The sequence below is a fragment of the Myotis davidii genome, unplaced genomic scaffold, assembly GCF_000327345.1.
Source record: "Myotis davidii unplaced genomic scaffold, ASM32734v1 scaffold164, whole genome shotgun sequence".
In the NCBI taxonomy this organism is placed as follows: Eukaryota; Metazoa; Chordata; class Mammalia; order Chiroptera; family Vespertilionidae; genus Myotis; species Myotis davidii.
Window position 1 is genome coordinate 1,085,781 of NW_006296417.1, and position 16,016 is coordinate 1,101,796.

At 52.0% G+C, this 16,016-nt stretch overlaps 1 protein-coding gene across 1 annotated transcript in view; it reads right to left on the bottom strand.

The window, feature by feature from the left end:
- CHSY1 (chondroitin sulfate synthase 1) overlaps positions 1–16,016 on the bottom strand; it is a gene marked incomplete at its 5' end in the record, with an annotated part of 47,288 nt that extends 31,272 nt beyond the window's left edge. The window contains 2 exons of the mRNA XM_006771773.2: positions 4,062–4,557; positions 15,886–16,016. Of these exons, the coding sequence (XP_006771836.1) occupies positions 4,062–4,557; positions 15,886–16,016 (627 nt within the window). The remainder of the gene's footprint in view (positions 1–4,061; positions 4,558–15,885) is intronic.

Below are 16,016 nucleotides of genomic sequence, written 5' to 3' on the forward strand. Positions count from 1 at the left end.
TCGGGCATCAGAGAAAGTAACCTGGTACAAACCTCTCTCTCCCTGCGAGTGTTCACTGAGCGAGAACAGAAACGGACCGCGCGGGGTCAGCCGTGGTGACGTGACGGATGGGGGGCGCTGGCCGGGCCCGGGCGCACGGACGCTGAAAGGGCCTTTGTTGCCCGGGAGCAGGTTCGCTGCCCTGGGACCATTACGCATTTCTTACAGGAATAACACGGCGCGTTATGAGCTCGCTCGGATGATAAGCCCTTTATGAGGGATGGAGTCTGCAGCCCTTCGCAAACAAAGGCCTCTCTGTCTGCGATTTCCTAGAAGTCAAGAAGCTAAAACTCACATCCTGCACAATGCCCACTCAGACGGACAGAGGGCCACTCTTTCAGGCCTCACCCCGCTTCCCCGGGGGCGCTGGGCAGCGAACACGAGACCGCGGCGGACGCAGCTACCTTATGTCTGTGTCCAGGTAGAACATCCCTGGGTCCCAAGTCCTCTTCCTTTCTTTTGAAACATCTTTTTCTTCCTTCTTTCTTTTTTTAAATATATTTTACTGATTTTTTATAGTGAGGAAGGGAGAGGGATAGAGTTAGAAACATCCATGAGAGAAAGCATCAATCAGCTGCCTCCTGCACACTCCCCACTGGGGATGTGCCCCCGGCTAGGGCTTTTTTTCTTTTTAAATATATTTTTATTGATTTCAGAGAGGAAGGGAGAGGGAGAGAGAGAAACATCAATCAATGGTGAGAGAGAATCATGGATCCGCTGCCTCCTGCACGCCTCCTACTGGGGATGGAGCCCGCAACCGAGGCCTGTGTCCCTGACCGGGAATCGAACCTGGGACCTTGCAGTCCACAGGCCGTCGCTCCATCCACCGAGTCAAACCAGCTAGGGCTTAATATTTTTTTCCATTCCCTACGCCATTCATTAAAAATGAGTCACAGGCCAGCGGAGGGGAATTAAGTCTCGCCTCCAAGAGGGAAGATTATCCAAAATAATGTGTGCATGTCAGAGGCGCCACAGTCATTAATAAAAACTTTGTAACTACTTTTGGTTGCTAATCCTCACCCGATTATATTTTTTCCTTTTTTTTTTTTTTTTTTAAGAGAGAGACTGGGAGGGAGGGAGAGAGAATCATCGATGTGGGAGAGACACATCAACTGGTTGCCTCCTGCCCTGATTGGGCCAGGGATTGAACTTGCCACCCAGGATGTGCCCTTGACTGGGAACCGAACCCAAGACCCTTTGGTGCAGGGACCGACGCTCTAACCACTGAACCACGCCAGCCAGGGTGCCATTACTTTTTTTTCTTTTTTAAATGAAATTTGTTGATAAGCAAATCTCAAGTCATGGTTCATGGCGACCAACCGTCGCAGAGGCTTAAAAAAAGGAAAAAGCAGCTGAGGTCTGAGGATCCTGGATCACCCGGGCGCATCAACAAGACATTTGTCTAATGCACCGCGGGGACAACAAGCGACGGAAAAGGCCGCTTTGTTCCAGCTTGGAAGTGCTTGTCACTTGCACCTCGGGCCACGTGCGATCTGTCTGCGGGGTCACATCGGCGACGGCCCCTCCCCTGGCCGTCACTGGGGGTTTACCGCTGACCAGCGCTCGCGGTTCTCTATCTGGCTCCACGACTCACTGCACTTAACACGGTGGCGTAGAGGCGGGGAGAAAGGGAAAAACCGTGTCAGGCATTAGCCTGCCAAACATTTAGGATGCCCGGCCGGTGTGGCTCAGTGGGTTGAGCCTCAACCTAGGAACCAGGAGGTCACGGTTCAATTCCCGGTCAGGGCGCCTCCCCAGATTGCGGGCTCAGTCCCCAGTAGGGGAGGAGGGGGGACATGCAGGAGGCAGCTAATCCTTGATTCTCTCTCATCATGGATGTTTCTGTCTCTCTCTCCCACTTCCTTCCTCTCTGAAATCAATTATCCTATATAATAAAAGCCTAATATAACCTCCGCCTCCAGCGAAGACGTCACAGGAAATGCTGTCAGAGCGTGAAGGGCTCGGATGGTGCTCAGGACACGAGCAACCAGAAGACCTCGCCAGAGGAGCCGTAAACAGCGCGGGCCCTCCGGCTCCACCGCCAAGAGCCTGGCTCTGGGTTTGGGCCTGGAAATTCGCTCTGTAACAAACATCTCGAGTGACTCTCTCTCTCTCTTTTTAAAAAATATTTTTTAAAATTTATTTCAGAGAGAGGAAGAGAGAGGGAGCCTGCCAGCTGTATTCTGCCGAAAATGGCATGAAATACCCAACCCGCTTTCCTTGCTGCCAAAAATCCATGACGCAGCCCGGCCCGTGTGGCTCAGTGGTCGAGCACTGACCTAGGAACCAGGAGGTCACGGTTCGAATCCTGGTCAAGGGCACATGCCCGGGTTGTAGGTCTAATCCCCAGTGGTGGGGGGGCGTGTAGGAGGCAGCTGATGGATGATTCTCTCTCATCATGGATGTTTCTATGTCTTTCTCCTTCCCCCTTTCTCTCTGAACTCAATAAAAAAATTAATAAAACAAAAGCAAAAAAAAATATCCATGGGAACAGGGACCCCCCCTAAATCTGGTGAGGTGTCACCTGTGTCAGGTGCACATGGAGATCAGGGGGCTCCCCGAATTCCCGTTTGGGGTGGAAACTGTATCTTTCATAATCACAAGCTACATGAAGATGACTTCCCGTGCACTTGAACTCGTCCACGTCCCCAGAAGTTCAGAAGGAAGACATAGAGCGACGAGGATACACGGGAAAAAGCAAGACGGCGGGAAGACACGTCCGGCCATTAATACATCTTCACGCAAGGACCTCGGAAAATTAAGTCCGGGGAAAAGAGCTAACAATTTACATCAGAAAGTGTGTTTGCTTTTTCTTGGACAAAAGGTCCGGCGACTTCCCCTGCTGCTCACGACTATCAGGAGTTTATCAATCTCAACACAACCCAACCTACATAATTCTTTCCACTCTGACTAACACTGGAGCCCGTGATCGCAGGCAAGGGGTGTGCATCTGCCAATGAAAACAGAGCGAAGTCAAAGTGGACTCATGTTCTCTAGAAACGTCCCCATGGAGACATCCTTCAAACACTTGCGTCTCTGGCCCGGCCGGCGTGGCTCAGGGGTTGAGCGTCGACCTATGAGCCAGGAGGTCACGGTTCGATTCCAGGTCGGGGCACGTGCCCGGGTTGTGGGCTCGATCCCCGGTGTGGGGCGGGCAGGAAGCAGCCGATCCATGATTCTCTCTCATCATTGATGTTTCTCTCCCTCTCCCTCCCCCTCTGAAATCAATAAAAATATATTAAAATAAAATAAAAAATCTTGCACCTTTGTTTCAAGATGACTCAGAAACCACCTACCACTGATCCTGAAAGGAACAACTATACTGCAGACTTACAGGTCAAAACAGCTATCTGAACAGCCAAGGCAGAAAAGACGTACAAAGCCCCGTGCTATTGGCTTTTCAAAACATCATTACTCATTTTATGGATTGAAAACAGGGACGTTTGTAAACTGTGTGGGTCAACATGACCAGAGGAGAAAAGCCAGGTCTCTGGAGGGACGGGGAGCGGGGGAGCACCCCCACGCTGTTGCAATCACATCTGTGGGACCAGCAGGAGGTGACAGGACACGTTCCCTGGATAATCGTGGCAGGATCGGCACGACCTGCGTAAACCATCCTTCCTTTGGGCCCCAGATGTCATCGACTTACTATTTGAGGCATCGGGTCAAAAGCACACAAGGTATGTTTTCTTGGTTCAAGAAAAAAAGGTAACAGAAGGGAATTTAAATGAAAAAAAACACACAAAAAAAGGGAGGCAAACATGTACAACAGCCCATCAGGTGTGGCTCAGTGGTTGAGCATCGACCTATGAACCAGGTTCGACTCCCGGTCAGGGCACACGCCCGGGGTGCGGGCACCATCCCCAGTGTGGGGCGTGCAGGAGGCGGCCGATCCGCGATTCTCTCTCATCGTGGATGTTTCTCTCTCTCTCTCTCTCTTTCTCCCTTCCTCTCCGAAATCAAGAAAAATATCTAAAAACAAAAACAAAACCAGACGGGTTTGTGTCTGTCTGCGTTCTTACCTCGTACGACCAGACGCACTGCACCCCCGCGAACCTCCGCACGCAGCGGCCCACCTCCACGTCCTCGTGGGTCGTGTACATCTCCCGCAGGCACTTGCCGATGTGGGGGACCATCCGGCGCAGCACCTCGCGGCTCATGATCACGCCGGGCCCGCCCATGCAGAAGTTCTCCCCGGGCTCCAGGGCCAGCTTGCCCATCTCCTCCGTGGTGCCCAGGCCCGTCTGGCCCAGGAACAGGGGCTCGCTGCTGTTGAGGCTGCGCAGGAAGCTCTCCAGCCGGTCCCCCTTGATGTACACGTCGTCGTCCGCCCGCATGAACCACTCGTACTGGTCCAGGTAGTGGTCGTGCATGTACTTGAGCATCATGAAGGACTTCTTCTGGGGCGGGTAGGAGTCGTCCACGCCCCGCAGCGGCACGATGGGGATGGGGATGGACGTGTCGGAGCCCTCGCTCGAGAAGAACTCCACCCGCCCGGGGATCGTCTTGGACCACGTCCTGGAACGGGAAACGGAGGGGACAACGTGAGAGGGCGGCCCGGGCAGCCGCTGCTGCGTTTCAAAGGGGATCTGATAAGAAGCCACTTGATCAGCGGAAGCCCTCGCGCCGCCGGGGGGACTGCCGAGTCCCCATTCATTCTCAGAGAATCCCAACAACAACAGAAAAGGGCGAGGGAGTGTTGAAGCGGGTCCAGGACGGGGGAGTTTTGGCGACGGCGGGAAACCCGATTACCAGGCCACCGAGGGCGGAAGGTACAGGCGAATTTGCTGATACTCTCAGCTCTCTGGCGACAAATTCCTCCACTCCACAAAATAAAAACGCAACCAGGCCGGCCGGCGTGGCTCAGTGGTTGAGCGTCAACCTATGAACCAGGAGGTCACGGTTCGATTCCCGGTCAAGGGCACAGGCCCGGGTTGTCGGCTCGATCCCCAGTGGGGGTGCAGGAGGCAGCCGATCCATGATTCTCTCTCATCAATGAATTTTCTCTCTCTCTCTCCCTCTCCCTTCCTCTCGGAAAATAATAAAAAACGTATTTTAAAAAAGAGATGAAATAGTCAACATGAAGGAAAAACATCTAATATTTCTCAATCAGTGAATATAGCCACAGTAAGAAAAAAAACACGGTTCCCCCCCAAATGTCCTACCCGGTATATTTCTCTCACGTAACTGCTATATTTGGGTTTATTATGGTGACAGTGACTTGAAGGATCAAAACAGCATGAATTCCTAATGGGAAGTCTGAGGGGTAAAGGTGACTTTCACCTTTTATTCTGGGTTAGAATTCTGTGGGGTTTCTTTATAATATATTTTTTATTGATTTCAGAGAGGAAGGGAGAGGGAGAGAGAAACATCAATGAGAGAGAATCATTGATTAGCTACCTCCAGCATGCTCCACACTGGGGATCGAGCCTGCAACTCAGGCCTGTGCCCTGACCAGAAATCGAACCATGACCTCGTGGTTCATAGATGGACGCTCAACCACTGAGCCACGCCGGCCGGGCGGTTAGAATTCCGTTGGACTATCCATCTCCGACCACGTCAGGGTCGAGTCGAACAAGACTTTAAACTTGACAAGTGTTTTCCTTTAAGACACCAGGATCCTTCATAGAGAGACTGAGGGTCAAAACCTGGCCCACCAGCCAGACCGGAGCGACCGTCACCAACACCCTGAATGCCTAAACCATGACTTGAAATGAGGTCATTGTCCAAGAAGAGAGACCAATGAATTTCAAAGGCAGACAATCTAACCTCAAACCACCGCCAAAGCCTCTGTGCAGTTTTATGGTTAACTCCACCCAATTCTCTTTTCCTTTTTAGGGAACCCAGGGGGAAACGCGTGGCCCCTTTCTCATCTTAAATGACTGGTGGTTGGAGGCAAATCTCTTAATATGACAGTTTTTTTAAAATGTTACTTTTTAAAAATATATTTTTTATTCATTTCAGAGAGAGGAAAGGAGAGGGAGAGAGAGAGAGAGAGAAACATCCATGACGAGAGAGAATCATGGATCGGCTGCCTCCTGCACATCCCCTACTGGGGACTGAGCCTGCAACCTGGGCATGTGCCCTTGACTGGAGATGAACTATGACCTTCTGTTTCATAGGTCGATGCTGAAACACTGAGCCACGCTGGCCAGGCTAAATTGATTTTGTAGAGAGAGGAAATGAGAGCGAGAGCGAGAGAGAGAGAGAAGCAATGATGTGAGAATCATGGATTGCTGCCTACTGGGGATCAAGCCTGAAACACGGGCCTGTGCCCTAACCAGGAATCGCACCGGCGACCTTTTGGTGCATGGGATGATGCTCCACCACTGAGCCACCCCGGCCAGGGCGATCTGAAGTTTTCGTCAACCCTCCAATCTCAAGCAATTACGCTCTTTTCGCTTCGGGCACCTGTTGTTTAAACAGCTCCTCTGCGTCAGAGGGCTCTCAACATGCACGGTGATCGACTGTCCTGGGGGGAAGTGGGGCGTGGGTTAATGATGTGAAAGAAATGAAGGGAAAGCTGCTGTGACAGGGACAGGTCAGCTCCCTCACTCTCCCCAGCAAACGTCCACTCTGCCATGGCCACGGTGGCCGCCGGGCACAGAGCTCCCACTCAGCAGAAACCACAGAGCACTGGCGGAGGCCGTGCCCGCCGGCTCGGCTTTCCGCCGCCTGATAATCGGCTCTTGCCCGAGCCCAGATAAGACAACTGAAATGTGAGCGTGCCAAGCAGCCTTCTGCCAGCGAGGGAATCACAGCCGGGCACTGCAGCCGGCCCCCGCCAGCCCCAAGGCACCCGCTGCCGAGTGGGCATCTCCCGGGTTTCCGTCTCTACGTCGTGTCGCTTTAAGGACGACGATGTCAGATGCATTTCTGGGCGAAATTGCATCTCTGGCGTGACCATGGTCCTGGGTCCACGCTCATCATGTAGAGATGCGTTTACAAAGTGGCCCTGGCCGGTTTGGCTCAGTGGATGGAGCGTCGGCCTGTGGCCTGAAAGGTCCCGGGTTCGATTCCGGTCAAGGAAGGGCACGGACCTCGGTGGGCAGCTCCACCCCCGGCCCTGGTTGGGGCTCATGCGGGAGGCAAGCAATTGATATGTCTCTCTCGCGTCGATGTTTCTCTCTGTCTCTCTCCCCTTCGCTCTAAGAATCAATGGAAAAATATCCTCATGTGAGAATTAACAACAACGATACCCACAAAAATGTTTTTAAAAAGTTTACAAAGCGGACAGTGGTATATAGACGCATGGTGTGGATTATTACTATTATTAACAATGTATAACTCTACCTTCAAGTGCTTACTGTTTGTTTGTTTTTTGTTAATCCTCACCAGAAAATATTTTTCCATTGATTTTTTTAGAGCGAGTATTGGGAGTGGATAGTGAAAAAGACAGAGAGAAACATCGACGAGAGAGACACACATTGATTGGTTGCCTCCCACCCGTACCCTGAGCAGGGCTGGGGATTGAACCTGCAACTCAGGTATGTGCCCCTGACCTGGAATCGAACCCACGACCCTCTGGTCTGGGGTCCGATGCTCTAACTGCTGAGCCACACTGGCCAGCCCTACTCTGGCTGTTTCCGAATGAAGGATCAGAAAGGATTTATTTCACTTTCTCCTTTGTGTTCTCCACATTTGCTAGATTTTCTGCGACCACAGAGAGGTGCTTTTAGGGTTAGGAAAAAAAAATTTGTATTTGGGGGAAAGCTTTACGCTAAAGAGCATCCAAAACGCACTAAAAAGACGAGACAACAGGAACTTTTACTTGTGCAGTAAAAACAGGCTTCACTCTACTCAATGGACAAAAACTCAAAGACGAAAGGAGTAAGGAGTAAGATTGAGCACTTTCTCTCACAGTTTTCTACACTTTCAGTTTTGCTATTTACGATAGGTAAGAAGGGGAGATTGTCTGTGAGTTCCCCCAAATCACTACGACACATGTTGACCGAGGGTCACGGTGCTAAGTTTGAAGGGACTCAGATGATCAAATCATCTCAGAATTTGGAGTCAAGGGAGGGAGGGAGAATGAACCAGGAGGTCACGGTTCGATTCCCGGGCAGGGCACATGCCCGTGTTGTGGGCTCCATCCCCAGTGGGGGACGTGCAGGAGGCAGCCGATCTAAGAATGATGACTCCAGGCCTTGCCGGAAGCCGAAGCAACAGGCTCGGGCAGATGTCAGGAGCGTGATTCAGGCCGTTACCTGGCCTGACTGACGCACATGGGGAGCGGCACGGCCGGGGCGCCTAGCTGCAGGCGCCGGCTTCTGTGCCTGTGGCTTCCGGATGTGCGGTTTCCTCTTTGAATAATCGTTAACTGTCTCATTGTGCAAGGACCTAACGCCGTGAGCAATCTCACATTCTTTTTGAAACGAGGTACAAAGGTGGGGAGATTAAAAAAAAAAAAAAGACAAAATCAAATTACAGTCACCTTTTTTTTTGTTTGTTTGGCTTTAACAAAGCTGCTGGCGGGTGGGTTACAGGTTTCCCACCTGGACAATGGCCCGGGCTCCGGCCCAGGAGCGGTCCCAGGGTATCAGGAGCTAACAGCAGCCTGCCCTGCGAGCAGTGACCGCAGGTCCGCCCTCGCTGAAAGGCAGGATTAGAATGTGGATACTGAGCGCACAGGCAAATTCTGATCTCATGACATGGTCCCCAAGTTCAAGTGCTGGGCAGCTATCTTATGGACCACCGAAAAGTATAAAATGCAAGGAATTTTTAAATATGTTTTTAAAATTGATTTTTATTTTTTTAATATATATTTTTATTGATTTCAGAGAGGAAGGGAGAGAAAGAGAGAGACAGAAACATCAGTGATGCGAGAGAACCATCGATTGGCTGCCTCCTGTACGTCCCCTCTACTGGGGCTTGACCCCGCAACTGGGGCATGTGCCCTTGGCCAGAATCGAACCCGGGACCCTTCAGTCCCCAGGCTGATGCTCTATCCACTGAGCCTGGCTAGGGCTACAATTCATTTTTACAGAGGAAGGGAGAGGGAGAAAAAGAAGGAGAGGGAAGGAGGGAGAAACATCCATGATGAGAGAGAATCATGGATTGGCTGCCTCCTGTACGTCCCCTCTACTGGGGCTTGACCCCGCAACTGGGGCATGTGCCCTTGGCCAGAATCGAACCCGGGACCCTTCAGTCCACAGGCTGATGCTCTATCCACTGAGCCTGGCTAGGGCTAAAATTCATTTTTACAGAGGAAGGGAGAGGGAGAAAAAGAAGGAGAGGGAAGGAGAGAGAAACATCCATGATGAGAGAGAATCATGGATTGGCTGCCTCCTGCACGCCCCCTACTGGGGATGGAGCCCACAACCCGGGCATGTGCCCTTGACCGGGAATCGAACCGTGGCCTTTTGGTTCCTAGGTCGACGCCAACCACTGAGCCCACTGGCCCGCCTACAGCCTGCATTTAATCAACCAAAAACGAATGTACTGGGCTACAGAACAAATGACGGTGGCGATAAATGCTTCCCACACCACCGGGTTAAAATGAAAAGGTGGACAGCGCCGCTCCTTCTACATCATCGCTGTTTCTTGTTCCCCCAATTCCATTCGGGGCCAGAGGCAAAAACGATGCTGTCAGCAGGCGGCAGCGCTGAGTAGGCACATTACCACACGGGGTCCCCGTGACACGTGCGGTCACCCCATTCCCCCGAGGATTCCCTCCACGTCGTGATGTTCCGGTAACCGAGGAAAATCCAATTCCAGTAACCAGACAGGCGTGCCCAGCCCTACATTTCTGGACGGGATTAACGGACTTACTGACACAAGAATGACCCCGGCCAAGTGCCAGGGAGCCAGGAGCCAGCATGCCATCTGTGCCCAGCAGTCTTGCAGCTGCTGTAACACTCAGAGCCGCGCTGGCCCTGGCCGGTATGGTACAGTGGGTTGGGCGTGCACCGAAAGGTCACTGGTTCGATTCCCCGTCAGGGCACGTGCCCGGGTTGCGGGCTTAGCCCCGGAAGGGCGGGGGCAGGGGGCAGCCGATCCGTGATTCTCTGTCATCATTATGTTTCTCTCCCTCTCCCTTCTTCTCTGGAACCTGTACACATAAAAGACGAAGCAAAAGAAAGAGGGGCAGGAGCCTGGGACAGGCCTTTCCCGATCCCTTATTTTATTTTTTAAAAATATTTTTTTTTTATTGATTTCAGAGAGGAAGGGAGAGGGAAAAAGAGAGAGAAGCATCAGTGATGAGAGAAACTCATGGATCGGCTGCCTCCTGCACGCCCCCTATTGGGGATGGAGCCCGCAACCCGGGCCTGTGCCCTGATCGGGAATCGAACCGTCACCTCCTGGTTCATAGGTCAACGCTTAACCACTGAGCCACGCTGGCCGGCCCTCATCACTTTTATCTCTCTCTCCCCCCCGCCCTTCCTCTCTAAAATCAAGAAAAATATAATTAAAAGGAAACGAACACAATCGGGGATAATGTATTGACAACTGCGACTCTCCTTGGACGATTCCACCCATTTGAGGGCATGAAGATCTTCACCCCCCCAACCCCTCACCGTTTTCGCCAAGTTTTTCACCCGTCTCCTTGGGCAGGTAACTGAGAACGTGCGATGGGTTGTGCTCCAAAAACTCCCTTAGAGGCTGACCACTTGGACGGATACAGATGCACTGAGAGTGCCAAACTGAATTCTGAGAGAGCGAGTGCTGCTCCAAAGTCTCCAGATAAGCAAAGTCCTACTGAGTTCCGGGAGGCGGGAGAGGCACCCTCACCGAGGTGGGAAAAGGGACAAGGCCATTGGGGGGGGTGACATCTTGCCATGAGATTCTGGGATCCAGAGCTGGCGTTTCCCAAGCTTTCTTCCCGCAACTCCCTGCAGACTGATGCTAATCTATCCCCGGAGCCCTTTGTCCCCTTTGTCCCGCCCAGGGCTACGAAGGGAAACCATCCCCCTCTATCTTCTGAGAAAGCAAAGAAAGCACAAGGCCTGGCCGGTGTGGGTCAGTGGATAGAGCGTCGGCCTTTGGACTGAAGGGTCCTGGGTTTGATTCCAGTGCAGGGCATGTATCTCGGTTGCAGGCTCGATCCCCAGCCCTGGACGGGGCATGTGCAGGAGGCAGCCAATCAAATGTGTGTGTCTCTCATATCGATGTTTCTCTCAGTCTCTCCCTCTCCCTCCCACTCTCTCTAAAAATTAATGGAAATCAGGGGAGGATTAACAACAACAACAAAACAGAACAGAAACACAGTTCCTCGTCTTCAGCTCAGGACAGCTAGGAACCAAGACAAATAAAAGGTGTTGGGTTATTCCGGCTGGTGTGGCTCAGTGGTTGAACATCAACTTATGAACCAGGAGGTCACAGCTCGATTCCCGGTCGGGGCACAGGCCCTGGTTGCAGGCTCGATCCCCCGTATGGGGCGTGCAGGAGGCAGCCGGTCCATGATCCTCTTATCATCAATGTTTCTCTCTCTCCCCCTTCCTCTCTGAAATCAATAAAAACTAATTAAAAAAAGAAAAGAAAAGAAAAAAGAGAGGTGTTGGGTTAGCTCAGTGCCCTAGGTCAAAAAATGGACTGAAAAGCTAACGATGTAGGCTTCTAATCCAACCATTACTTTTTTAAATCGCTAAACAGCATCAAAACTCTCCCAGCAAGAACAGGTGAAGTGTAGCCAAGACGTGCCGGGGACAGAAGAGTAACAAAGGGGCCCTTGTCCACCGGAAATTAAAATATTATTCGACTTCCAGTCCCTTCCACGGGTGGGACTGGCCGGAGAACAGACAGGAAGATCAAGGGAACCAGATCGGAAGTTCGAGAAACAGACCCAGGAATGCGGAGTAGGATGGAGATGGCCTTACCACCGGGAGGGAAACCAGGGCTGGTTCGAAAAATAGTATACTGGTTGGGGAGGTGGTGATGTTCCTACCGCTTTTATGATTAGAAAAAAAAAAGTTACTTTTAAAACTCTCTCCTGGATGATGACTTTCTGAGCTTGGGGTGGGGGATTTAAATAAAAATAAAAAAGTGAACGACATGAGGATGTAACTGTTTTTCTTTTTGGTTAATCCTCACCGGAGAATATTTTTCCATTGGTTTTTAGAGAGAGTGGAAGGGGGAGAGAGAGAGACACACACACACACATCCGTGGGTTGCCTCCTGCACGCGGCCCGACCAGGGACAGGGAACCTGCAACCCAGGCAGGTGCCCTAGACTGGAATCGAACCCGGGACCCTTCAGTCCCCAGGCCAATGCTCTACCCACTGAGCCAAACTGGCGAGGCCTGAAGATGTGACGTCTGTATATCAAACAATGTCATTTATTTTATTTTTTTAAAGGGAAGAATATGAGTTGCAACTAGTAATGGAAGGTGCAAGGAACCCAGGCACACTGATGACCTGTCACCAACCAACATGACACATCACTACGGGGGACTCACGGGACTATTTGCAGTGAAATGACCTCGAATACAAATCCTTTGCAGGAGTCAAAACAACCTTCGCAGGTATTTGCACATCTCCAGCCACCCAGAACCTTCAAGGTATCTTAGCTCCAGATCCGTTCGGAGCTCCAACAATACGATCACCTGAGATGCAAATCCCCTCTCAATTTTTGAAAATAAATTTATTACGTGGATGAAACCAAGGATACACCCACCCGTGTGTCGGAAAGCTCTGACAACTCTTCCTGTGCAAACCCAGCTCTCTGCTGACTCACGTCCTTCCCCTACAGACCAATTCCCCCTCAGGCCTTCCCCGCCCCCAGGGGTGACACAATCACCCACCCAGCCTTTCAAGGCAAAATCCTAGAAGTCCCGCTAACTCTTTGCTGCTTACAAGTCATGGACGTTCCATCAGCGCATCTTTAACTCTGGCCCAGGGACCGCCCGCTTCTCCCCATCGCCCCCCGCTAGCCCCAGCCAGCCGCACCCCCACCCGGATCCCCCTCCTAACATCTCCCCGCTTCTCTACAACCGACCGTCCACACACCAGGCAGAATTTACTGCTCAGAACAGAATGCAATCGCCTCCCTTTCCTGTCTAAACTGGGTCTTGCTAATTCGCTCAGAATAACACCCCAGCAGACAACCCGACCGGTGTGGCTCAGTGGTTGAGCGTCGACCTATGAACCAGGAGGTCCCAGTTTGATTCCCGGTCGGGGCACATGCCCAGGTTGCGGGCTCCATCCCCAGGGTGGGGCGTGCTGGAGGGAGCCAATCGATTATTCTCATCATTGATGTTTCTCTCTCCCCCTCCCTCTCTGAAATCAATAAAAATATGTTTAAAAAAGAAAAAGAAACCAGAAACACTCGAGTATTTGCTAAGGCAAACAAAGAATTGGAATAAATTTGCCTTTTAGGGGAGATCTGAGCTGACCACACCCCATGCCAAACCGGAGTCCCACCTTGTGCAGGAGGATCCCAGCTAACTTTTTATTTTTATTGATTTCAGAGAGGAAGGGAGAGGGAGAGAGAGAGAAACATCAATGATGAGAGAGAATCATGGATCGGCTGCCTCCTTGCACGCCCCCTACTGGGGGGCGGGGAGGAGGGCGGGATTGAGGCTGAAACCTGGGCATGTACCCTTGGCCAGAATCGAACCTGGGACCCTTTAGTCCGTAGGCCCGACGCTCTATCCACTGAGCCAAACCAGCCAGGGCCCAGCTGGCTTTTACACCGAGCTAGCTGCGCAGGAACTTTTTCCAATCTAAGAGCTGAGCGTGGACGCCTGGCTCAAGCTGCAGAGCACAGCAAAGGCTTGTAATCATAAGTTACACCCTCCAGCCTCCGTCCCACTTCAGGCCTGCCTCCCGAGTTTCTCCAGGCTAAAACGGTCCTGTGCCATCTCCTGCAGCCAGTCTAAACACAGGGTGGACAGCTGAAGAGCCCAGGCCCTTCACAGGGCGGGGCAGGTCCCCCTCAGGCTCCAAGTAACTGTAACTTCTTAAGATCAAAGAGATAAATGAAAAGGTATGTGGGAGAGCGATGAATGACTGGATAGGATACACCGTTTCCCCCCCTAAGGGTTTTTTCCTTTATCAGAAAGGCAGGGCTGTCCACAAAGAAGGAAGCCAGGACACAGTGTGTCTGGATAAGGACTTTATCAGAAAGGCAGTTAGTTGTCACAGAGAAGCAAGGGGGTAGGGAGGGCAGAGGGTAAATTGCTTTCTGCTTTCCACTAAGTGCCTGAAGGGAAAAAAAAACAACAAAAAAACCCAATGGGAAGAAATGGTATCTCTGAAAAAGATGAGATAGGAGATTTTGGAAGGAGGCCACAAGAGGTCAAGCTTGGGCTTTGGGACAAAAATCACCCCAAGTATAAAACATTATGTTCAGCCTGAGTTCCATTTTCTGGGTCCTGCTGGTATACCAGAACACCGACTGGATTTTGCGTCCAGAAAAATCTATTTGTTTGGTGTGTGGGGGTGGGGAGGTTAAGGAGTCACACCACCTACTATCTGAACAAACCACTCAGAACTTTCCTCAATGTTGTACAGTCACAGGACTAGTCACCAAACGGCAGTCACGTGGGGGTACATTTTTTAAAACCACGCTGTGAGCGATTGACAAAGCTCACCCTCAATTTCTGATGTGGATAGTTCTCTGGCCAAAAAGCACAATTGGCATAAAATTCTGGGTAATTATTAACTCTAGATCTTGGGGGGAGGGGGGGGGAAACACACCTTGATCTGCAGGTTCCCAAATTGTGACTTTGGTCTCCAGTGGCACTTAGGGGCATTCCGTCACTCAGGGCCCTTCTGGGCAGGACCTCAGCTCTGGATTTAGACAAGATCCTAAAGGGGGGTCACTCATGAATCAAGGCAACGGAAGGGCAAAGGGAACCAGGAGGTCACGGTTCCATTCCCGGTCAGGGCACATGCCCGGGTTGTGGGCTCCATCCCCGGTGTGGGGCGTGCGGGAGGCAGCTGATCCATGACTCTCTCCCCTTCTCCCTTCCTCTCTGAAATCAATAAATATATATTTTTTTAAAAGAACCAACCAGCTTGTCCTTGCTCAGCGCTGTGTGCTCCAAAAGCTCCCTCCCGCACCTCAGCATTTCTGTACTTCACACGGGTAAGGTTTCCGAAGGAACCCACGCCCCTCGTCTACCTCAAATTCACCCCAGCACCCATCTGCCATTCCCAAACCATCTCCCTGCTAAAGACGACTTTGCCTAATCCCGTCGCTAATCCCTGAACATGATTCCGGCCACTTTTATGACTCATCTGGCCAACTAGGGCCCAGCCGCCGGCATCTCATCACCGAACGGGGCTGGTGAACAGCACATCCCCGCCGGCCAGAAAACCGCTTTTCCCAAAGGTGCTCTTTCCACTGACTGCAGACTGGCGGGCTCAGTGGGCACCCCCTTTCACGAACAGCAGCGCCCCAAAGTGAAATCTACACGCATGCCAACAAGGGGGTCTAACCAGGTCAGTGGCTGAGCGTCGACCTAGGAACCAGTAGGTCACGGTTCGATTCCCATCAGGGCACAGGCCCAGGTTGCTGGCTCCATCCCCAATAGGGGGCATGCAGGAGGCAGGCGGTCCATGATTCTCTCTCATCATTGATTTTCCTCTCTCTCGTTCTCTCTCCCTCTCCCTTCCTCTCTGAAATCAATAAAATATATTAAAAACATTTTTTTTAAAGGAAGTGCCTTGCACAGTCAGGGTGAGGACCACACCCAGAGGGTCACCATGGTCCGTCCATCTGACCCCCAAGTCCCTGCATCTTGAGTGATGAGAGCTCCACGTCCTGCCTCTGACCTCTGCTGCCCAATGCCTGGCTTCCCCCGAGGGGCATCCCCCCCGAGGGGCACCCCGGGAGCCTGGGTCCTGGGAACCAGGCCAAGGCAGGAGCCGTGGGAGGTATGCCGGCTGCGGGAGGAGGGCTCACCTGTACACGGCCACGGCGCGGGTCTGCAGGTATTTCTGGGCGGTCATGACTCCCACGAAGAGAAAGTTCCTGTCGCGCGGGCCGCCCTCGGGAGCCGGGCCGTGGGGCCAAGACTGCGCCCCGCGCGCATC